This window comes from Buteo buteo, chromosome 1, assembly GCF_964188355.1.
Source record: "Buteo buteo chromosome 1, bButBut1.hap1.1, whole genome shotgun sequence".
Classification (NCBI taxonomy): domain Eukaryota; kingdom Metazoa; phylum Chordata; class Aves; order Accipitriformes; family Accipitridae; genus Buteo; species Buteo buteo.
This window is the reverse complement of record NC_134171.1, coordinates 59,338,370-59,362,740: the sequence shown is the minus strand read 5'-3', so window position 1 is coordinate 59,362,740 and position 24,371 is coordinate 59,338,370. Positions and strand designations below refer to the sequence as shown.

The window sequence follows — 24,371 nt, the reverse complement described above, 5'->3', positions numbered from 1 at the left end:
AAATTATACAAGAAAGAGTTAAGACAACAATCATGCTCTCTTAAGATTTCATAGAACAAAAGACATACTATTCAGTAGCCAAGTATCATAAAGAAGTTTCCTTTAAGCAATAACTTCTAGGCCTTTCCACCTGCAGAAACTGTTTTCCTTATGTTCCATATTCTTTTAGTTTGTATTTACAAGCAGTTATGATCCTACTTTCAAGGAAGTTTACATTCTCAAACAAATAAACATTCACGTAACTATGTAACACTTACCTGATGCTGTAAACTACAAGGCCATAAAAATAATAAGAAATCATGTTTTAGGTCTACAATTTAATATATCCGTGCTTTGGTTCAAAACTCAGGATTAACTGAGTCAGAGTTATTTGCAGCTTCTTTTGCTTTCCAAGAAAAGCTATGGACCAAAGGCCCAAAAGACAGCTCATGCATTTCGAAACAATACCACACATATATGTATAAACTAGTGATCTTCAATACACAAACATAAACATTGAATAATTAAAATTTAGTGAATTGGTATAAACAAAAAACAAGAGTTGATCTGCAGAACTATGCAAGTCAGAAAGACATGGCCAGTCCCTAGTCTCACGAGATGAATATTGAAGTTTTTGTACCTTTGTGCTTGACCTTTGATTGGGATCTTCTCTGGAATGCAGAAGCCCCGCTCCCAAAGATGGTAACTGAGTTTGAAACACAGATATCCGACCACCCGTTGGAGACATCAGTTTGAAAGCAGCCTGAAGAGCAGGGCCCAACGCACTGTGTGTTTCTCTTGTATTGGTGAACATATTTGGTAATGCATTCAATAGATCTTTTATCAGCTGCAGAAAAGATTAAAAGGTATTTATAAGATTTTGCAAGCTTGAGATTTTCTGCTCTTCCTAAAAAGCTGCATTGCTGTAACTGAAGTGGAACAATCAGTACCAAATATTTCAGCTTTGTTTTCCTTAGTGTGTTGAAACAAAGTCATAATTTTAAAAACTATGATGCATCAAACAAACAACATGTAATACTTCTATAATTAAGAAGTAGCATTGGAATTAAATATTAGAAAGATAGGCTTGAATTCAAAGTTTAAAAGGAACCTCTATTCTGAATATTTAACTCTTTAAATTTAATGATATATTTTGAGCAATCATACCTCTTTGCTTTCATGGAGATTTACAAGTAAACTGTCTGGTGTAGGTAGGAAAATATCTGTAGGAAGAACAGAAAAAAGCATTTTATTAAAGAAAAAAAATAACATTGAAGTAGAACAAAACATTTCACTGCCCACTGCTACATGTACGATGAAATAGTCTACTTTTCTGATACATATATTAGAGAGAATAATACAGTCTGTACAAAGCTTGTTTTATTCAACCCAAAATTAACATCTGAATTTCAATTTTTAAATACCACCTACTCTGTAGTTAGTGTAAGATTATTTTTTAAAAATATATTCCCTATACATTCAATAAAATTGACCCAATACAAAAATATTTTAAGAGATTCTAATCTTTCTTCTGGGGAAAAAAAAGTAGCTTCTCAAAAATTTAGTTTCCCTTTTCTTTTTACTTACCATCAATATCTGAGACAATCAGCATCTGAGGCTGAGATAAACCTTCTTGCAAGTTGTAAAACTGAACAGTGCTGTCAAATGTTATGAACCCTATTCTGGTTCTTGAATCTCCAGGCAGCCTGAAGCATTAAAAAATAAACCATTAAGCCCTAAATTTCTCTCTCGAGACACATACATACACACAGCTCCTGCTGATGTTAGCAGAAACTCAGCTCACATATACAGGGGCGAAGGGAGAAACTCAGCTCACATATACAGGGGTGAAGGGAGAATAAAAGAAAGGACATCTGAAACATGAATACAAGTAATATTTCTTCAGTATTTTCTGAAAAGCTGGGATAATGTTACAGCTTGAAAGACTAAGTGTTACAGATAAGCACTCACTAATATATTGATGTTTTGTTCCAAGAGAGAACTTAGTAGATTCATTTAAACATTTAAACATTACACTGACACATGAATGAAGGTAGCCTTCTCAGTTCTTCAACAGAAAATAGTGCATTCTGCTCTTTCATAATTAAAAACTTCATTTACTAATGTACTTACAGAGTACTGACAGCTCTAAACCAAAATCCATTGTCTCTACAACGCAACATACTTATTTCTCATGTGGACCACATTCCTATGTATGGCATTAAAAATATGAAAAGAAAAACTAAACGGGATTTCTCAAATAAAATATAAAACAGCAGCAAGTGCTGAAAACCATGACAGTGAACAAAAGCAATAGAGGCAAATACTGGTTTTACCATCTGTGTATATAAATTAACTGGATGTACTAATTTTCCTATAGACTTTGCATGGGATTTTATGAATTTTCCTAAAATAATTTAGGATGTTTCTGAGAATCTGTTGACAAAATACCTGTAAAGGTCTGAACAAAAAAAGACTAAATGTCAGTGAAGAATTTTATTGTACATGCTGGTGTCTTTATCAGAAATTAAAATCAAGTTTCCTACGAAAAACTTGTAGAAAACAATTTTCAGAGTGAAGCCTCCATAGATTGCAAATTAGTTTTCAAAAGACATGGACGTAGTGAAGTTTATTAACCCTCACTCAAAAAGCACCACCAACAATCCCATAAATGCTGTTCCAGTGCAAAAAGTAGCATAGGTAGATCTAGATAACTGTGATCCAAAAAAACCAAACTGACAACACAATTCACCTAGGCAGTCTCACACTAGTGGTTACAACATTCCAGTACACAGCACCTCAGCTGTTTCAGCACAAGAACCAGCCAATTTAAACTCTGTAATTTAGTTATTTTTGTTGGTGTTGGCAGGGGGGAAGAGTGCACTCTATAGATGTTTGTACAATCAACATGTTATTAGAAGTTAATGGCTAAATATTCTTTGCAGATAAACATGTAAATTATTTGCAGATCCACCGTTAATCACATGCAGGGAAGACAGCTCTCATCACATAAATTGCTTCAACAGATGTTTTGGGGGGGGGGCTGGGGTGGGTTTTCTTTGCTTGGTTGGTGGTTGAGTTGAGGTTTTTTGGTTGGTGGTTTTGTGGTTTTTTTTGTTTGTTTATTTGTTTTTTTTGACATGTAAGTTGCATTTCAGAATCTCAGGCAACAGAACTTCTGTCCTTTAGGGACAGAATGTTTAAACACTATATGCAAGTTTTCTGCAAAACTGTAGGTTAGTACTGTTCATAATAACACATTAGCTAATTTGAAAAGGTTATTTATATTCTTACTTGTCTAGGTTTTCCAACAATGACTGGCAAACTATTGTCAAATATCCAGCCTCCACTGCATTGTGAGACACATCTAAAACAAATAAATATACCGCAGGCTGAGGAGGACGAAGCTACAAAGTAAAAAAATAAAAATAAAAAAATGTTCAAAAATCATATTTAAAGAAATGTTAAAAATGATTAGTCATTAGACAGGGAAGTAGGAAAAGGGAATACTTAGAAAAATGCAAGGTATACCTTATGCAATAAAACTGATTTACTAATTAAGAGTCATGTGGATAGACTTAACCACAATTCCCAGTGGTTAGTAATTCCCATTTGTAATAAGCATACAATGTTATGCTTCAGAACAGAAATCAGATATTTTAGTTTCTCCTTCCAACAGTCAACTCAAACATGATTCTCTGATGCCAGATACAGAATTCACTCTTCAAAACACCATTGTTCCATTGTTCTTTCAGTATGTGGACAATGAGATCCACTAAACAAGGTAAAAATATTCTACCTACATCCTTTACCCAACCATACAACAAGCTGTACTTATTCATTTTGTTCATTGCCAAATGTCTCGGCCACAGTGTTTCAATGCAAAGACAAGAGAACAATTTATTTTTGCTGTTGATAATAATGTCATTATGAACAGGGCCTTTTCCCAGGCCTTGTTTATCTTTCTTGGAGACAAGACTACCATCGCAGCAATTGTAGGTTGACTCCTCGTTAGAATCATTTGTCACAATTACTAACTAAAAATTTGAATAGCCTCTCAATATCTGCATTTGCCAGAACTCAAAATAAATACAAATTTTAACTATTCTTTGGTGTTAAGAGGACCTTCACAGGAAAATTAACACACAACACTGGAACAATATGCAACGTTAATTTCAAATGCATTTATATTAACATGCAATTGCTGTTGAAGTTACCAGGAAAACTTTTTTTACCATATAGTCTGAGGAAGCAATGAATTCCACCGTAGAATTTTGGACTTCTGGCCGTTTGTGAGGCTCTCCATAAGATCGCGTCAGAGGATTATACATAAATTCTTCAGGAACTATAAAAAAAATTTTTTTTCCCCCCCACAAAAAAAGTTTATATATTTGTCAGCAAATAAAAACCATTAAGGCAGCTACAAGCAAACTAATGCAGATATATTTCAATTATCACTAACAACTGAAAAAAAAATTCACAGTAAGGATAGATAAAACGAAGGAACATTTCAAGTGTCTCAAGCAACATCAAAGTTAAATAACTGGAAACAAAAGGAGGTCTATTTTAAACAGCAATATATCCCCAACTTTAAAACACCAATGCAAATAGAGCATTTGACAAAAATCTGTATTGTTTCTCATAACCCGTGGCCTGGATTGCAGACAGTTTTAGCTGTCATCATGTTTCCATTTGCATATTGCAACAGCAGTCAATGGATTAAGTTGATTTCATGATACGATTAATCAGGATAATATGATTAAATTTTCTTCGTCTCCCAGAAAATTACAAAACAACCTTTTGTTTCAGAAAACACACAGCACATCTGACTTATGATCCAGAGATTTTAAAAAACTTTTTAAGAACACTGTCATCTTAATCTACATTTTAATCTAAAGTATCCCATGGACTGATATGATACAAATACTTGAAAGAGACTCTATAAATGCAAGCATGCCCTGCTACAAAAACTTACTTACCATCATTAACTCTATAGCACAGATTGCATTTCCACCTCCTTTGATCAATGAAAGAAACAAAAGGGTTGATATATGTCCTGCAGGATCTGCATCTCACTATTGTGCTTGATGTTATTACTGGTAATTGCTAAAAAGAAACAATGGAAAACTGTAACAAAAGTACGTAATACATTTTATGGAAAACATTACTGTGCAGTACAGTGTATAAAAGCTTCATAAGACTAGATATTCTATCATCTTTCCTTTTAGCTTATTTTCATACAGAGTAATTATGATGCCAATTAAAAATATCCTCCCTTTAAAATCAGAAAAAATAACATTTAATTATTGTCTTAGTCCAATCTCACAAATCAAGATGTAATAAGATTTTTAAAAGAAATTACTTTAAATTACTGAGTTACAATAACACAGCTACTATAGTAAAAGGAATTACAAAAGAGAAGACAACTTCTGGTGACTAAATATGACAGACAGCAAACCTTAAACAAAGAACCCACATTATATGAAAAGAAGTCATACCAGACAGTTATTCACCTTTTTACATAAATACAAATAAATTAGATGGAGAAGACTTGCTTAATAGTTATGAAAACACAGCTTCAATCCTACACTGCACTTACCTTCTATTAACAGCATTTACCATGCCAGTAATACATTCAACACAAGCACCTCTCTCCAAGAGAGCATTGTAAACACCTTTTCAAGAGGTATCTGATAGTTCTGAGCCCAACACAGAGTAGTAATTCAGAACTTCAGAGAACCACAGGCAAGCAAAGATTTCCAACAATAAGGAAAAAAGTGAAGGACTTGACCAAAGCTTTTCCCTTATGAATTTCAATGAAGTAGCAATTTCAAAGCTTTTTTTCCATCCTCCTAAGTCCCTGTCCTGGTTTTGGATGGGATAGAGTTAATTTTCTTCCCAGTAGCTGGTTAGTGTTACGTTTTGAATTCAGCATGAGAATAATGCTAATAACACGCTGATGTTTTTAGTCATTGCTAAAAAGTGTTTAGACTAAGTCAAGGATTTTTCAGCTTCTCATGCCCAGCCAGCAAGAAGGCTGGAGGGGCACAAGAAGTTGGGAGGGGACACTGCCAGGACACCTGACCCAAACTGGCCAAAGGGATATTCCATACCATATGACATCATGCCTAGTATGTAAACTGGGGGGGGGGGGGGGGAGGCTGGCTGGGGAGGGGAAGGTGGAAGTGGATCACTACTCAGGGACTAATCAGGCATCAGTCGGCGAGTGGTGAACAACTCCACTGTGCATCACTTGTTTTGTATGTTTCAGTTCTTTTATTGTTACTATTGTATTATTATTTTTTTTTCTTCCTTTTTGTCTTATTAAACTGTCTTTATCTCAATCCACAAGTTTTACTTTTTTTTTTTCTTTTTCAATTTCTCTCCCCCATCCCACTGGGTGGGAGGGGAAGTAAGCGAGCAGCTGTGTGGTACTTAGTTGCTGACTGGGGTTAACAACAGTCCCAAACAATTTGTTGCTACTTCTGTTAAATTTAGGACTTAGTTCATTATATTTTATTGTTTTAATGAAAATAGGACAAATGGGTATATTAAATACATGTACTTAAAAAAAAAAAAAAAAAAAAAAAAAGCAAGATACTTTACCGTTAGGTCTCTGAAGGGATGTAGCAACAAACCCAAAGGAAGCTTAGCTTTGTTTAACAAAGCCTGTGTCTGTGGAATATTTGTCAATGTACAACGAAATGAGCTGAAAGGAAATAAAAACATTATGTTGAAATTTTAAAAGATGTTAAAAACATTGTGTTAACACCTGATTTTAAAGAGTTCTGAAATTTAAGTAATCCTGTTTTACAAAGCTGATTTACTAAACAAAATTAATGCATCAAAGAGATTAAAAAATTCCTAAAGAAACAAACAAAAGAAATACTCCCCCACTTCCCAATCTAGTAATTCAGCAATGCAAGTATACTAAAATGAACTTGCAATACAGAGGTAAAACTGCTTTAGGTACAATGCGCAATGTAAAATGATGTATTTTTTTATCCATTATAAAGATTTTTTGGGTGAAGTAACTAAAGGAGGAATACAGTATTTACTAGTTCTTAGAAAGTAGTATTTATATAACAAAACAGTAAAAAAGGATCTCAAATACCAAGAGAGTCAAAACCTTTTGCATATGAAAAGTGAAGGATGGACTTAAAGCTACATAAAGGGCACTAAAAAACTCAATGCACTAATAGTGCTGTCCAAACTGTTCTACACATAAGGATGATTTTGAGACCCCCAGTTTTCTGATTTCTGTTTTCTGGTGGCATCATGCCTTGTCACTAGGGCAGCAAGCTGAGTTAACTTGGGGCAATGAATAAAATTTATTTTGGAATTACAATTAAGATCTTTAGGGAGAGCAATTTCCACTGTACCAAGCTGCACTTGACTTGGGATAATAGATAATACTATTTAGTGTTAATTAGGGGTGAAAGGATACATCATGATTGCAGGATTACCACAGTAAAATGTACTCACAGTTTATTCAGTGTATTTAGGCATGATCATCATAATTTTCTGGAAAAAATCCTATGTAATATTACAAAAATATTCTATGAAATGCACTGCATAACATTAAGGTATTTGTTAATAGATTTATTTTTTTTTTAGATGGATAAAACAAGGCAAAGATTAAGCAGGTGTCCTGGTTTCAGCTGGGATAGAGTTAATTTTCTTTCTAGTAGCCAGTATAGTGTTATGTTTTAGGTTCAGTACCAGAAGAATGCTGATAATACACTGATGTTTTCAGTTTTTGCTAAATAGTGTTTAGACTAAGTCAAGGATTTTTCAGCTTCATGCCCAGCCAGCAAGAAGGCTGGAGGGGCACAAGAAGCTGGGAGGGGACACAGCCAGGGCAGCTGACCCAAACTGGCCAGAGGGGTATTCCATACCATGTGACATCATGCCCCGCATGTAAACGTGGGGGAATTGGCCAGGAAGGCAGATCACCACTCGGAGACTAACCGGACATCAGTCAGCAAGTGGTGAGCAACTGTGTTGTGCATCCCTTGTTTTGTATATTCCAATCCTTTAATTGTTATTGTCATTTTATTATTGTTATTATTATCATTATTATTTTCTTCCTTTCTGTCGTATTAAACTTTTCTTATCTCAAGCCACGTTTTATCTTTCTCCTTCCAATCCTCTCCCCCATCCCACTGGGTGAGGGAGAGTAAGCGCGCAGCTGCATGGCGCTTACTTGCTGGCTGGGGTTAAACCACAACAGCAGGTTTCTTAATGTTTTAATAAATAAACTACACTCACACTGCATATATTGTATTTTAATGGCAGGACAGTTTCAACATTTGTGTAAGGATACAGAGGACTGAAAGGGGTTATATTAGCTCATCACAAAGATTTAAATTCAGTAGTCAGTTTAAACGTTTTTTGACACTTTAAATAATTTTTAGTCACTGAAAAATGTAAGATCCTGTCCTAGACACAGTATACTTACTCTGGACTGCAGTTTAATTTCCTAAGATCAGAATTCAAGTTAGGCACAGGTGCTGGAACTGATGATACAGGCAAAATATTTCTATCTTGTGTAAGGTTTACTGGTCTCAAGCTTTCCGGCTGCTGAGAATGCTGTAGACTTAACCCTCCTAAGGAAGAGGACAGCTGGTTCACACCTGGATATTGCTGAAAAATGTAAGAGCGTTGCAAATGGGTAAACACACAATTATGTCTAAATAACAACCTTAAATCTTCTTGTAATTCCAATTCTTCTAGACATGTATTAAAAAAAGATACAATACTAGTTAGTAACAAACCCAAACAAACAAGAAAAGAGTTGTATGGTAGAAAATTAAAAATGCTAAGACAAATGTGACATACCTTCCAAATATGTATCATAGACAAATTCAAATTCATGATACAAATCAACACGGGAAGTCACACACAGTCCTTCAAGCTTTCCAGGCATAAGAAAACAAGTTACTAGAAAGGCTGACAATTTTTTTCCCCCTCTTCAAAGATGTTACAATGTAAATTTTCCAAGTTACAGAAACTACTTTTATATATTTAGTTTTAAATTAAAAAAAACCCAAAACACCATAGAAGAGGAGAAAAGGTTAGGCTGGAAGGCACCTTTGAGGTCTGGTAGTCCACCCCCCTGCTCAAGCAAGGCTAACTTCAAAGTTAGATCACGTTGCTTATAGCCTTGTCCAGCTGAGTTCTGAAAATATCTAAGGATTCAAGATTTCATAGCACAATCTGTTCTAGTGCTTCCCCACTTGCATTCTGAAGAATTTTCTCATTATATATTCAACCAGAATTTCACTTGCTGCAACTCGTAATTGTTGGGTTTTTTTCTTTTACTGTGCACTCCTGAAAAGAGCCTAACTCCATCTCACATTATAGTGAATATAAAGCTAAGCCTTTCAACTTAAAAGAAAAAAATTAAACATTTCCTCCAGGTCATATATTACATTACCTCCAAAACAGTGAAAGCATTCCTGGATATTACATGCTAACTTGTGGTACTACACTCAGATCATTAAGGAATTTTGATCACCTACAACAGCAGCTTTGATACATTTGCCAGCTGGGCCCTATTTCAGAGCATGGGATCTGTAAATCATTACTTTTTTTTCTACACCCCTTCACACATACACTTCTCTGCACTGCTTCAGCATTTGTATTTTGCCACAGCATCTGCCTCTTCTTCAGATTTCACTGCTCTTGGGTGACTCGTGCGCACAACGGGAGCCAGGTAACTGTACATAACTCCTAGGGTGTTTTGTGCTCTCTTTACCAGGAAAATAGAGCAGATGCAGGCAGCCTGCTCCACTACGCACCCAAGCACAGGCTCTACAGAGCTCTTTCATCTGGAGCCTATGCCATATGTTGTTTCTAACTTGATTTAAAGCTTGAGATCATAACCCATAGTAGTGCTCTGATCAAATGTACATTTGCTGATCAAGTACTTCATTATGCTTCTGTACTGTTCTTTGAAACACCAAACTTTAAAACTGTGGATGCCGTTAATAACTGGTGAAGCAAACTTGTTAAGCCTAACTATTTGGAGACAAACTTAAAATTTTAATTCAAAAGCCTTCTAATAGGAAGTTAAGATCCAGAGCTATGACATCAATATTAGACTTAACATTTATCGTCTCAGAAATTATAAAAATAAGATATGAAAATACTTCGTGAAGTAACTTTTAAATTAAAAATACAAACCTGTGGATAGTGCTGAAACCCAGGATGGTGTCCTGGATTATTGGGCTGCACAGGAGCAGGTGGCGCCGCATTTTGGTAGCCAGGCTGCAGTGTTGGATATCCATAACCAAATGGCTTAGAAGCTTTTGATGTCTGGGGGACTGATGGAGCAGGAACTGGGCTGCTGGTCATAGAACGTGTCTCTGGAAGGACAAAAGAAATCTCACAGGTATTGAATATACTTACTATTTCTTTAAAACCCTAAATTAACGAACAACACTTCCATTTGTAAGTTTTTGCTTTACCCATCAAGTTGTTTATCTGCACTGACCAAATAAATTAGCACAGAAGATTATTGCACTTATGCTGATGAAGGGGGTATACATGGGAAGATGACCATAGACTTGTGTAACAACTAACAAAATGCTATTTTACCAAAAAAGGCAACTAAAAAAAAAAGTGTTTCAACTGAATTAAAAAAAAAGAAATAAACACCCCTTAGAACCACATTTTATTCCAAGATTTGCACTCGATATAAACTGCAAAAAAGACCATTCATGCTTAGTCTCTCCTCTACCACTTATTAATACTTTTAAAACATAAGACTAAGGTAACAGAACTATTCTAAAACATGGACACAGAGCTTTTCTTGAAGTAATGCAAGTCCCTCCTGTATAACCCTGCAGCCAAGTTCAGTCCCACTATTTTTAAAGGCCAAATTGAAAGTAACACATAGACCTAAATTCATAGAAAACTTAACAGCTGTAAAGAGATGAAACTACTCTTTAGAAATGTCTACAAATGAGAGCTAAGTTTCAGAAGAATTTAAGCTTGGTAAAATCCACTGGGGAAAAGTGGCAGGCGAAGAAACCAACCACTCAAGAAACTATGTTTGGCATGACTACTCCAGGAGAAGGAAAAAAAAAAAAAAATATCAACAGATCAAAGAAATTTAAAGTTGATCCTGTTACTCTTGAAGGAAAACAGAAGGAAAAAGTTATTTTTAGAATATGCCTTCAGCAGAACCAAAATGGTTAGTTATTAGCTGAGACATTAGAATTCATAATCCTGCAGCCATGCCTCTGCTACCCTTACTGCATGAGCTGGAGCCTATACGGATAGCAGTATTGGCTTTTTACTTGACTGAGATTTCACTTTACACAGGAACCTACCAAACTAAGGAAACTACTGTGGCATTCTCAGAGGCCAGAGCAGTGTAAAAGAGCCAGATGGGGAGGCCTCACAAATTAATCCAATTATCATTTAAAATATTGGCTAACATACCTACACTGAACAACATCTATTCCACCTGCTCTCAATGTGACAGCTCTACAGATTTCAAGACTGAGGTAGTCTGCTAGTAGGTTCGTTGAGAACAAACCTTACACTCCTGACATTTTTAGAGATAAAAATACGCAAAATAGCAGCCATTTTCTTTAAATGAAGAAAAATAGAAGAAAATAACCTGACTCAAGCATCTCTGCAAGCTGATACTGTTGGTCTCTCAAAACTTAAGTGGTGTGTCAAATATTATCAGCTACTAATCTCAACACAATCAGGCATACAGCATAACTTAGAGAAAGATGCCTGCTTTCAAACAGAGCATATTTTCAGCACTACCCTCAATATTACAAAGGAAAGTATGACATGATTCAGGGAAGTTTTATTAAATGGTTACTCCAATTTCAGTGTTAAAGCTATGAAAAGTGATTCAAAAAGTGAGGTGATCAGAAAATCTCTGATGATTGCCCCCACTCCTTTCGTAGGCATTTCCTTTCACCTACTTGTTAATTAACAATAAACACCACCAGAAATGGGAAGAAAAAAATCATAAACAGTAAACATTTAAGTCTTAAACCAAACAATTCAGAATTAACATGCACTAGACTGCTTACCTGGATAGCCACCTCCTTCCAGGGCATCATAATTGTTCAGAACAGGAGAAGCACTGCTTGTAGTAGAGGAACTATCAATTGCTGGGGGAGGAAAATAATTTAAAGTTAGCTGCTTCAGAAATGGCAAATTTTTGAGAAATAAGAGACTCAGAAATTTTTTTCTCAAAACTTTGGTAAGAAGCTGTCATGAAAGATCCTGAGAAGAAACACCACTTCAGGCCCAAGACTGGAAAGCTATTACGACTGCAAAGAGGAGGGGGAGGTAGAGATAAACAATCAACATATTAAAAAACAAACAAGCAAGCACATCCAACAAATAGCAAGAGAGAGATCAATGGGAAAAGGACAAAAACAATGAAAAAGACTTGTTTCTTAAAATAAAAAAATATTTTTCCATTAAATTAAAAGTGCTTTCTAGACTACATCAACTGAAGATAGGACAACATTTTTAAAAGTCTCTATTCTGACTTCTTTCACAACAGCAAACAACAGAAGATTCCCATCATTTTCAGAGTGATTACGCACTATCCCCACCTTCAAGCAAAACTGACAAGTATTTAATTTCTTCCTCCTTTCTGTGATGTTGTAATTCAGAGCTTGTTTTGTTTTCAACATAAAGCTTCTATTTTCTATTTCACATTGACAAGAGGTCTCAGCTTCAGTCAGAATAAACAGTTACTTTTGGTACAGCCAAAAGTAACTATGTACAAGTGAGTAACGAAGTTAACTAGCCAGAAGTAAAAAAAGCAGGTGGGCACATACATAGTTGTTAGCACTGAAGAGACTCCCAGTACTTAAGTTCTAGTTCACCCTATGCATGTATCTTGAATATCTTATTGTAAAACACTACAAACAAAAATATATTTAAACATATTTCTCCCAGTGCCATTTCACATACATTTCCAAAGAAAAGGGCCAAGGAGATTAAAAGTATCTGCTCCCTAAAACACCCCAAGCCATGAAGTGCAACAGAGAATAGTGCATTTAAGAATTTGAAAAAGACAATTATATATATATATATATATATAACTTTTTTTGCAGAACAGACTCAAAAGAGATTCACTGATACTGTTCTACTCAGAAGGGTCAATTGTGACCACACATCCCATTGTGAAGCTGAAAGTATTTCAAGGGAGAACTTCAATGGTGGAACATTTGAGATTTGATCTTCCTTCAACTGAAATTTCCAAATAAAGAGACTCCTGCATACAGAAACATAACATCACTGACATTTGGGACACATTAATACCACGGCAACATCATGACTGTACAGGTTATTTTTGAGCATTTTGCTTTTAAAGCATTCAGCTAAGAAATAGAAAAACTATTAAAAAATCCCCAACATAGCACTAACAACGGATTTTAAATAACATATTAACAGTGTGAAACTCATACAACATTAATTTGCAGATTGTTTTTCACTGTAAGTTTCCCTCTTGGTTTTTTTTTTCTGAATTTTATAAAAGAACGTAACTGCAAGATTTCTTTTCCTACCAAATTTTATCTTCCTATTCTAGAAACTGAAGGAAACAGGATTCATTATTTTGTTCCCTGAGCATGAACACATCTTTTAAAGATTTGGTAAGTCCTACTACAGAAAAGGCAAAATATACTTTTATTAGGTCAACAAGATCAAGATTTAAGAATTTCCAAGAAGTTTTTCTTGTCTTACCAGAAGCTAGTTCTGCATTTCAAAAAAATATGAGGAGGTTATAAGCACAGTTGTAAACATGTAAGACACTAGCTCAAGCTTTCCATTTTAACCACTATGTCACTCTTTAGAGTTTTTCCCACCATAAATTGTATTCATAAAATCATATCCATCTATAACATAATTCCATATAAAATGAGTTTGCTCTTTTCACTAGGAAGATACTAATGATACAGTGAGTTGTAAAGAAGAAATATTATATACTTCCTAAACTCTGCTGGAAAAGTTAAGAGAAAACAATTTGACAGATACTTGAAAATATATTTTAAAAGCATTGCTGCAAGTAAAAATAATGCAACTTAGTTGTACTTCTACTACAACAAAAAAAAGTATGCATCATTTCTGACATACAGAAAATTCTAGTCAGAAAGTAAAATCTCAGATGTTTTGAAACACAAGGTCTGCCTAACTTAAAATAAGAAAGTGAATCCTATTACCGAGTATCCCATATACTTACTGAAGACCTTTCACTTAAGGTCTTTGCTTCTAAAGAACTTTCAAATTTTGGAACATATTCTTGAGACCTATGAGAGTCCCAGTGCCTACAAGAATTACAATGTACCCTGTTCTACTCTCTGATAGTAAACGACTAGTGGACTCAAAAACAGTGAGTTGTACAGTTTCCTGCAGACCAAAAATTCTAAGCTGGTCACATGTGTCATGGAAATGTCAGAAATTCTCCATCAATAAAAAATACATGAACTTCCACAAAAATAAACAGTTTTCCTACGTTTAAATTAAGCTACAACAGCTGTCAAAGTTAACTTAGCATAATAAGCACCAGACCAGAAAACATATTAGGAAGACAGAAAAAAAATGTTTTATAAAGAAAATATATTAGAAAACACTGCTTAGACAAAAGTAATACTTATAACATGCTTTTACAGTTCAGTGATTATTTTACCAATATAACTTTTGCTTTCAGAGTTTTCAAGAACTCTTTGGCACCATAGTTAAAGATCTAACTGTAAGAGTGAGAAAAAAAATTGAGAAGCTACACAAACACAAGCAACCAGATGCCCAACACCTATTTTTCATAAAACCACTGGCACAGCCTGAGCTAGAAACCTGTGTACAGAATCTGTTTTAGGATTTACATTAACTCCTGGTGACAGGGCATAAAACAGGATGCTTATTAATCAGGTAGCTTACATATTGAACCTGGGTGCCCTTTCACTCTTTTGCGTAAGATAAATTTAAATACAGTGATAGCTCAAAGGCTACAGGCTTTAGCAAAGTACAGAACTTTAGAGAGAAAGATGGTAGGGAGTATGAAAGCTTTGTCCCAGGTAGGTTTAGGGAACAAAGTAAGGAGACAAAGGCTGGAATTGCTAAAAATAAATAAATAAATAAATAAATAAATAAATAAATAAATAAAATAAAAAAAATCTGACATATCCTTTGACAGAAACCTTGGCATGGGATTAGGCAAAGATGATTATCTGCAGAAAATTCAGTAAATAAAAAAAAATTCAGCAATAAAAAAAAATGAAACGCTGTCCTGGATCTTTTAGTCTACTCTTTAGAAAGCAGAGTTCAAACAGCAGCTGCATCACAACAGCCAAAGCAAACTTTGCATCCCAAAGTCGAATTGTTTTCTAGCTGGTAAAGTCTAATTAGACTCAAAGCATTAGAAATAAACCTGGTATCTAAAATTAGAAAGTACCCTTAGATTTAAAAAGAAGAGTGATTCACAAGTTACTATGCATAATTTCATACTAATACTCAAGCCTGTGGAAAGATCAAATGTGTTACCACACAAGGGGTAAGAAAGTAAAGAAACTGAAACAATAATCTGAAATAGCAAGAATAACACAGGATATGCAAGTATCCTAATACTTGTGCTCCACTAGGGATGGGTGTAATAATATCATTTATACTGATACTATTGCACCCTCCAAATACTGTACTTCTCTGGCTGGAACAATGACAAGTGTCTTTGGCTGAAAATGCCTTCCTCCTTGGAAAAAGAACAGCAGTAATTGTATTCCGTCCAATGTTCTACTAATAATCCAGCATAACAGTTGAATCAATATTATTCAAATTGATAACATGAACCCATTACACCGTTCTTACTTATGACCTGGATGTCATCATTGTTTTGCTCCATTCTTCATGATACCACTAGGAGTGCACCAAGATATTTTCATAGTATTCTAGTTTATGATTTAATTATTTTAATAAAACTCAGAATTACATGGCACTGATTTTTTCTGCCTAGTTACAATATGAATTATAAGCTTAAAGGAAAAGTTACAGAAGTTTGCTATGCCAAATTAATATTCAAAGCCAGCACTCACAAATGGGAGTAGTATATCAGCACAAGGTATGTGCTATTACTTCCATCTATCAACAAGGTTAGAAATCTAATGTTTAATCTCAAAAAGCTTTTTACACTGCTACCACTCATATATAGACTGTAAAGACTTAGTTCTCTAAGTTAGAAGGAAAAAAGTTATCATCCAAGAAACTAAGGTGGTGAGAACCATCAAACTCACAAAACCAGGCCATTCTGACAAAATACAGGCAGAATCCTTGCAACCAAGAACATAACATTTCAATCAATCAGGACAAACTACTACTACTGGGGAAAAAAAAAAGTAGAAAAACTTTTTAAGTTCCTTACAAAGGAAGCAGGTTAAAACTGAACCTGTGTGCCTGAGCAGAGAGACATACTTTAGAAGGAGAAAAAAAGCAGCACAGACTAATTTACTGTCTTAAAAAGCACACTTACTACCTTTCAATATTTACTTTACTACCTAAATTTTAAGGGTTCCCTATATGTAAAATGAGAGGCAAGTTAAACGCTGTTTAATGTAATGATACAAATGGCATCTAGTTGCTTAATATAAGCAATTATCAGTCTAAGTTCTGGAGCTGGTTATCTTCAGTTAAGAGTTTAAAACCTACTGCAAATCAAAATATTAGAAATATGGGAGTCTTGGAAGTTGTGAATACTACTGTGTTAGATACAGAAAACATCTGATATTAATATGACCAAAAAAAAAAAAAAAAGACCATTTGCTGACCACCACTGAACTCCTTTTTGTTACTATACTAATAACAGCTGGGAAATTTCTAGTTAACTTGATACATGATGAGTCAGAGTGACGTTTAGTCTTAAAGGAAAAAAAGGTTTCAGGGGATGGAAATAGGGAACAAAACTTGAGTAGGAAGAGAACAAGATACTGGTGTAAAGCTAAAGCCAACCTGCTTCCTCATCCTCCTCATCCTCTTCCTCATCATCTGAACTTGATGACAAGGGAGCTGGTGCAGAGCTAGCTTGATTATTAACATATCCACCATACTGCATGCCTGTGAAGTGGAAAGCACAAACATAAGAGTCAGACAGACAGGAAAGATGAGAAATGAAAGTCACAAATCATTGCATTAAAAGTGAGAGAAATTAGCCGTTCTAGAGAAAATCCCAACATGCAAGAAGTTAAATCTACAACCCTAGACTATAGAACTGTAGTTCATATATGAACTATATGAGCAGTACAGCAGAAGCAGTTTTTAGTGGGCTAGTTTAGCAAAGTATTAGTAGAACATGGAAGTTTGCAGGCAATTTTTTATATTTTTATATATATGTATGTGTGTGTGTATGTGCACTTATGTCAGGAAGTTAAACACACACACAAACCTTCTGTATATGTATTTAATATCAGTTTGTCCACTGGAATAAGTTGATATAAAGAAATAAATTAGTTCCTTCCCAGATAAATTCAAACTGTCTTATGAAAACATTAATATTAAACTTCTGCTTAGCACACCTGCCCTTTTAAAAAAAAGGAGTAATTCACGCTGGAATTCTGAACATTGTCAGAAATGAAATACACTGCTGCTGCAACATGCAAGAGTACAAACATACACCTCAGCAACACAGTGAAATTTAAGCTAGGTAAACCTGAAAACTTGGTTAGTCTTATTTTTAAATTAGTGCCTAAATTCAGGTTCATAGACCCATATTTAAACCTAAATACACTATCCAGTTTTAAGATACGGTGACAACGCAACAACTGCTACCACTGTCACCTCCAAACCATAATCTAGAAGGTTTTTTGGTAGTGGTTTTTTTTGGTTGGGTTTCTTTGTTTTTTACAATATCTACTCTAAACATATGTGCAAAAGCAACACATACATATACCATTAAAACAAGAGTAAAGCATGCAGCAATGGCTTATAATTAATTTCCTACATTACTCAATATTGATGCAATTTCAGCATCTCCAAGAAATCTTAAGTTTCTCTTGACATGGTGCAGGGTTAGCAAGGATTTTAAATATGCTTGTAGTCAGGCAGAGATATCCCAAATAAATGCAAGTGACCACTGTTCCTCTCACAAGAAAATATCCTCATTCTTCAAAACTCTTCAAAACTTTTCAGACTCTTGAGAGTTTGGAATTTTTTTCCCCTGTAGAAGCACTGTGACACCATTAGAGAGAGTAGTGTTCTTTATTTTAGCCCTATAAAGCACTACAGAAATGTTGTATATTATGCATAATCTGAAATTACGCATCCTGGTAATTAATGATCCCCCCCCCTCCCCAGCTTAAATCAACTATATCAACCTTTGTTTTATTTAAACTACAGGCTAAAAACACTGTTAGTTTCATGGCTTTTTTAAAAAGGCATTAGTAAATGGACCCAAGAGGACCACTTCAATTTCACTTAAGAAAAAACAACAGAATCAAGGTGAAGAGTATCTATTCAAACAGTGGAAGTAAAAAGAAAACAGAGCAAAACCATATCACAATATTCTTGAAAAGCTGAACTTTCATACAGAGGTTTGTGCAAGAAGAGACTGACATTTATTTCACTTTATCCAGTGCATTAATACTCCTACAATTCCAATCAAGTTTCTCCACAATACAAGTAGTCACAATGATGAAGGCAAAAATCAAACTAAGTGCAGCTGAGGAGGTACAATGTTTCAGTTTCTATATGGCTAAAACACAGGACTAACAGAAGTGATTCATAGTACCATCTTTTATGAAGGCTACTGGATGCACTTGGTAAGGAGGATGCAAGAAAACTATTCTCTGCACAAAACCAGACTACAGCCAAGGAGACTATGTCTTTTCTCATGCCTGGGAGAGCTACTGAGGAGTAAGACAGAACAACTGCATTATTGTGCAGGAGAAAAAACAACTTAAAATAATTAACATGCAAGTAAAAGGGAAAAAAATAATCAGGAGGACAAGAAGAGATGCCATGTAACACAGAAAGCCAAAGTAAAAGAAGATGGGCACAGTGTGAGAGCGCAAAGACAGACCTCTAACAAATACCACGTACACAGATAGAAGAAAGAAAGTACATCTACCTGCAAAGGGCATGCCAATGCAAAAAAATCCAAGCATGGGCAGATGAAAGAAAAAGACTGAATTAGTCATTCTAATAATGCTACTTTGGAATCTTTGGAATGTTTTTTTGGGAAACAAACTTCTACTTCTAAAACTCCCTCTTTTCCAGTCACTGGTCACATACATAAAAGGATGCACATGTTCAGAAAGAATACAGAAAAAGAGATTAAAAAAATATGCTAGTGACACAGAAGCTTAGGAATCATGAACTATGTCACTATGAATTCTCCGGAGGCAGGGCTGGTTTGATTCTTACCAGCTTTATGAGTTTGCATAGACTTTTAAAATTTTCATTGCCAGAAGTACTACAAATTTCTGCCTTTAGGATACTTCTGCATTGTGCTAGTACAAATGTCCAATCACAAAAACAATTTGAGAACTTATCTGGCTGAAAAATAACCTAGTTTTAAAAGTTATTCTCAAGTGGAGAAGCCTCCCATTCTGGTTCACTGGCCAGCAATGCCACCAATAAGCCAGCACAAGGGAGAAAGCAACTGAAGGGCAAAAATGGGTGGCTGAAGACAGCAGTTCCAAGTGCCACCATATGCCTAATCATGACTTCTGTTCTGACAACTCAGTTCTGCTTAGCATCTTTTACAGACTTGCTAATAATATCAAAATCTCCCACTCTTAAAACTGCAAAAGCTTATTTTGAAATTATTTGAGTGAGATTACTTCATAGCTCTGGCTTAAAATGCAACCACGTAATTTAACGCATCACAAGTTCATTGGACTGGAAATTTCTAAACCCTGCTACCAGTATACCTGTAATATAATATCACCACACTCTAAGGCTTTATCCCACTACATTTTACAGACACCTAGAAATGTAGGTGGGAGGACACAAAGGGATAAACTCGGATAAGGACTCGTTTGCCTGTGAAATAAACCAACTATTTAGGTATTTTAAGTACAATCACCCATACCATGAAAGACTTTAAAATGTAAAATGTACGTTTTATGTGGCTTAAGTTTCATAATAGAGGCCCCACCAAAAATGAAAATGAAATAACCACATGTGAAAATAAACTATATTCTGAAGTTCTTTAACTGGTTGTCTACCCATAACCCTCATATTTTCAACAAATTTACTACAGCATTATGATCTTAATATTACAAATAGTAGTTCTTAAAAATGAACCCTCCTCCATTCTTAAACTCTTTGCTTTAAATTATTTTCATTTACTCATCAGCTCCTCTCATCAACACAAAGCCTAAGGAAGCCTACAAATAACATCCAGACAGGACACATATCCTCAAAGTTCATCTCTAGGATGCTGTTTTCAAGTAAATTAGTTTATCTGCATTAAATTTGTAGGGCTATTTATGTAAGATTAACTAGGCTTTAATGCCTTTTAAGTTTTTTGCCCTGTTAGAACTTAGCCAAGCAAACAATTGGAATATTTTAATTCTGTATAGGAGTGCCCACACAGGAGCTTAAAACAATGAAATCCACTTTAAAAATTAATTCAAAGTGGTTTTCCAGAATGCTTTCATGTAGGCAACACTACTCTATAATAAGAAAAAAATCAGTCCATTTAATCTCTGCATGAGAAACACACTTGGAATTCTAACAACCTGGCCAAATATTCAGTAGATGTGCCCTATTTTTTCAGTAGGTTAATTTCTACAAATTAAGTTATCACACTTAATTGTTGATAAAAATGTACTGCAAGAATACATTATGTATTTCAGACTCCTCAAATGAAACGAAACAAAATGAATTTGAAGTCTCCTAATGCTCACAAAAATATCAGCTAAACATAAAAACGTACATGTGTGATGACATGTACGTTGATCTATTATTGATTATATTAATGTAAATACAACTAGATCAATGCAAACTCCTGACAACTTATCTTTACATTCCTGACATGGGTGTACTGCTGGTTTTAAAGTGTGCTCATTCAGCTACATATTGCCTTAGCCTTCACTTATATGAAGTATTAGAATTTAGTGAAGAGTTTGGCAGCAACCGCAGTGATTTGTATTTAATGTACCAAGTGTTCACACATTATACAGGAATCACTGCAAGAACATATATATTAAATGTCAAGGCAAGCACAGTTAAACAGCTAAAACCCTTTTTCTCATTAGAAACACGGTTATGCAATTTCTTTGGAATATGAAGCAACAGCTTTTTCTAGCAAGCACATCTACAGTACAAATTCTACCCAGTACCAAAATCAACTATAAAACTATGCAAGAACCAAGCACAGTTCCAAAAACTGATTTATCATTTTTCTTAAAATGGTACACTGTACATAGGACTTTATAGCAATGAAGAATTATCCTTTTGCCTGTAAGATATATAGAGCTGATTCACAGACAAGCTATTTCTTTACATTCTCCACTCCACCATAAAAAGGAAGAAATGGAGGAAGAGGGGAAATTTAGACATTTATGTCAGATGATTTTGAAATTTAAGAATAAAAAACATGCTGTGACAGTCACACACCATGCTTTTGAGAATTATTTTGAACACTAGACATATCATATTGTTCTGGATAAAATCAATGCCTACTTCCACCTCACACACCGAGTTCTTTTTCCATACAAATTCAAAACTCTGCAACTACCAAGAGAAAACATAGCCAAAAAAAAAAATATCAGTGCAGTAAATTAGATTTGGAATACTAGACACAGAAACATGTAACAGTCAAGAGGCAAGTAAAAACATCTGGGCAGAATTAGCATGGCTGAAGAAGGCTCAAGACCCAACTGATTCTTTGTCAAGAGTCTACCAACATCACAATAAGAAGGAGCTTATAAATGAACTCCTTTGTTCTCCCACAAGAACTCTTGGAGCAGCTTTCCATGGGATCTTACAGCTAGGGAATAAGAAAACAATGCTATCAGTTTGAATTTAATACTCAAACTCGCTCTGTTTCCCAGTGCAAATTGCTAGTTTACACCTGATTTTTCAATACAGACTGATTACAAAAGCTACTTTTAAGACCTTTTTGCAAAAAGTTAAAATAGTGAGCAGCTTTTTAGAACAGAAGAGCTAGGGAACTAAAAAAAGGGCCTTTGGAGGAAGAGACATGCAAGGCTGCCAGCAAGACAAACAAGCCAAAGGTGACATATGGCCAAAGGAAATCAAACAGAAGAGCTAAGAGAAGCTAGAACCAAGGTGGTATAAAACATGAACGCTAAGGGAGCCTGATGAGATGCAAGAGATATACTCCAGACAAATGTAGAAGAGCAGCAATAAAGCTTCCAGCATTCATGTGTGCACGTGGAACAGGGCAGAAGTCTGTACCGTAACTTCCCATTCCCTTTTAGTACCTTCCTGAAGGCCCAACTCTGATGACTGTGTAACAGAGGGTGAAGATCGTGCCTGTGAAGAAAGGCTTGGAGCAGGTGTCCTTACTGACGAGATCACAGCAGAGGAAGCAGATGTTCCAGCCCCAGGCTTGGTAAACAGAACGCTCTGGCTCACAGAGTGCACAGGCTGTGAAGAATCAATGCCACCTGAAAACAACAGCAGAAAGCAGGAACACTTTGTATTTGCACAGACAATTACACAACGCAAGCAATCACATTTGATTTCACAATAGCTACAAAAACAATACAGTACTTCAAAGAGAGATGTCTTCAAACAAGTATATATGGGGAAGTTGGTTGTTTTTTTACGTTAAATACCTATAATGTTAAAAATCCATTTAAATGAACAAATTGCTCTGACAACTAACAGCAAAAAGGAAGCATGATGTAGTAAGATCAAGATTAAGCAGAAGCTAAATTGACTCATTTTTGATTCATCCCCACAACTCCATGCTTTCACAGGTTCCCCTCTTCCCAGATAAGAGGAACACAGTCCATGTGGGATTGCTCCCTCTAAGTATTCCTCCCACAGGCAGGAAACCTGAAAGTCAGCTGTGTAATAGACCAGTATTCTACCTCCCTTGAAGGGCTGGCACTTTGCAATTTTGGTACTCAATTATGAGACCCATATTCCAAGCAATCTGTTTCAATCAACCCTGAGTATTCCACAGAACTTTTGATGTGTTTTAAACATCTGGACTAGATATAATCTTCTTAAAAAAGTCAGATTAATGCTTTGAGAGATTTAACACAGTCCAGTTGAAATGCCTATTAGATAAGGACAATATAACTTCAACTAAGTTAGCTTTTAAGAGGGTCAGTCTTTGTTTATAAACTGAAAAAAATCATCATATTATGATTCTTTCTAAAAACCCTGACAGATGAAGCTGTTAAAAACAAGATTTGAAAGGAAATGGTTTTACCAATACTACTCAGTAAACAAACACGGAAATTAAACAAGAACAAAATTCACTGTTTGTATTTGTAGAGTACTTATTTAGGTTACAGAATTCACTAGAGAATGCACATGTAATATTAACTTTGCTTTCTCTGCACATATAGCAGTGTAGTTCCTACAGTCCCTGTCTCCCTTAAATAATGGAGTTGATATCTGAAAGTACTTTATGGGGAAGTTGAAGCTTCCTTTAGAGTGGGAAGAAGAGGTGGCTTAAAATGGTCTTTTTTTCTAATTTACCATCAAAATTAACACATACATTTTCACCACCTTAACAGAACTTCTATTTATTATGCAGTTTTCAAATATAATGTTGAGCATATAGTGCTTTTTCACAAGTGTTATCAAAATCAAAATTAAAATACGTATTCGTCCAAAGTACACACACACACACACACAGACACACACACACAGCATTTTCTATTGAAATGTACTTGCTAGCACCTCTGCTTCTACACATTATGTCTTGTAGACTCCCCATAGAAGCATCAGCACCTGTCAGCAGAAAAGTGCTTGTTAGGGTAGCTACACAGCTTCCTGAAGCAGGATCTGCAAGACAACAAGGCAAGTTCTTTGTGACATTAGTGTGCTTACCCAGGTTTTGTAGCAGAGAGAGTTGCTTATGGGGTCATGGTATTTTCCACACTTCAAGTCAATATAGCAATGCTCACAACAAGCACTGCTGTAGAGCATACTAAATGCTATAATGTCAGTGTCACATGTTCAAAGCCAAAACCAATTTACATCTGGATTAGCTGAAGATGTAACACCTTCCTGCCAAGTACCAGTACCTATTCTCAAACAAAAGTTATCCAAAATACCCTTCAAAGTTACATGGGTCCTTTATATGTATTGTAAGAAAATGTTTTTAAACTCTGAGCAAAAAAATAACATAATTTATTCTTTGTACAAAAATCCAACCTGCAAAATTACACGTTAAACTTTATTTGATGACTCTGGAAAGTTTTCTAAAG

The 24,371-nt window shown here is 35.2% G+C and overlaps 1 protein-coding gene across 6 annotated transcripts in view; it reads right to left on the bottom strand.

Annotated features, from left to right (window-relative positions):
• SEC24B (SEC24 homolog B, COPII coat complex component) overlaps positions 1-24,371 on the bottom strand; it is a 48,526-nt gene that overhangs the window by 12,728 nt on the left and 11,427 nt on the right. For 2 of the 6 annotated variants that reach the window (XM_075032793.1, XM_075032745.1), the window contains exons 3-15: positions 23,893-23,946; positions 22,404-22,589; positions 16,963-17,067; positions 12,042-12,122; positions 10,168-10,349; positions 8,441-8,625; positions 6,586-6,688; positions 4,959-5,085; positions 4,215-4,324; positions 3,274-3,386; positions 1,567-1,685; positions 1,147-1,202; positions 620-826 (exon numbers count right to left, since the gene is read on the bottom strand). In XM_075032793.1, coding sequence (XP_074888894.1) covers positions 620-826; positions 1,147-1,202; positions 1,567-1,685; positions 3,274-3,386; positions 4,215-4,324; positions 4,959-5,085; positions 6,586-6,688; positions 8,441-8,625; positions 10,168-10,349; positions 12,042-12,122; positions 16,963-17,067; positions 22,404-22,589; positions 23,893-23,946 — 1,628 coding nt within the window. Of the gene's footprint in view, positions 1-619; positions 827-1,146; positions 1,203-1,566; positions 1,686-3,273; positions 3,387-4,214; positions 4,325-4,958; positions 5,086-6,585; positions 6,689-8,440; positions 8,626-10,167; positions 10,350-12,041; positions 12,123-16,962; positions 17,068-22,403; positions 22,590-23,841; positions 23,947-24,371 lie in introns of all 6 variants that reach the window. The other 4 variants (XM_075032756.1, XM_075032773.1, XM_075032766.1 and 1 more) reach the window with 4 other exon arrangements.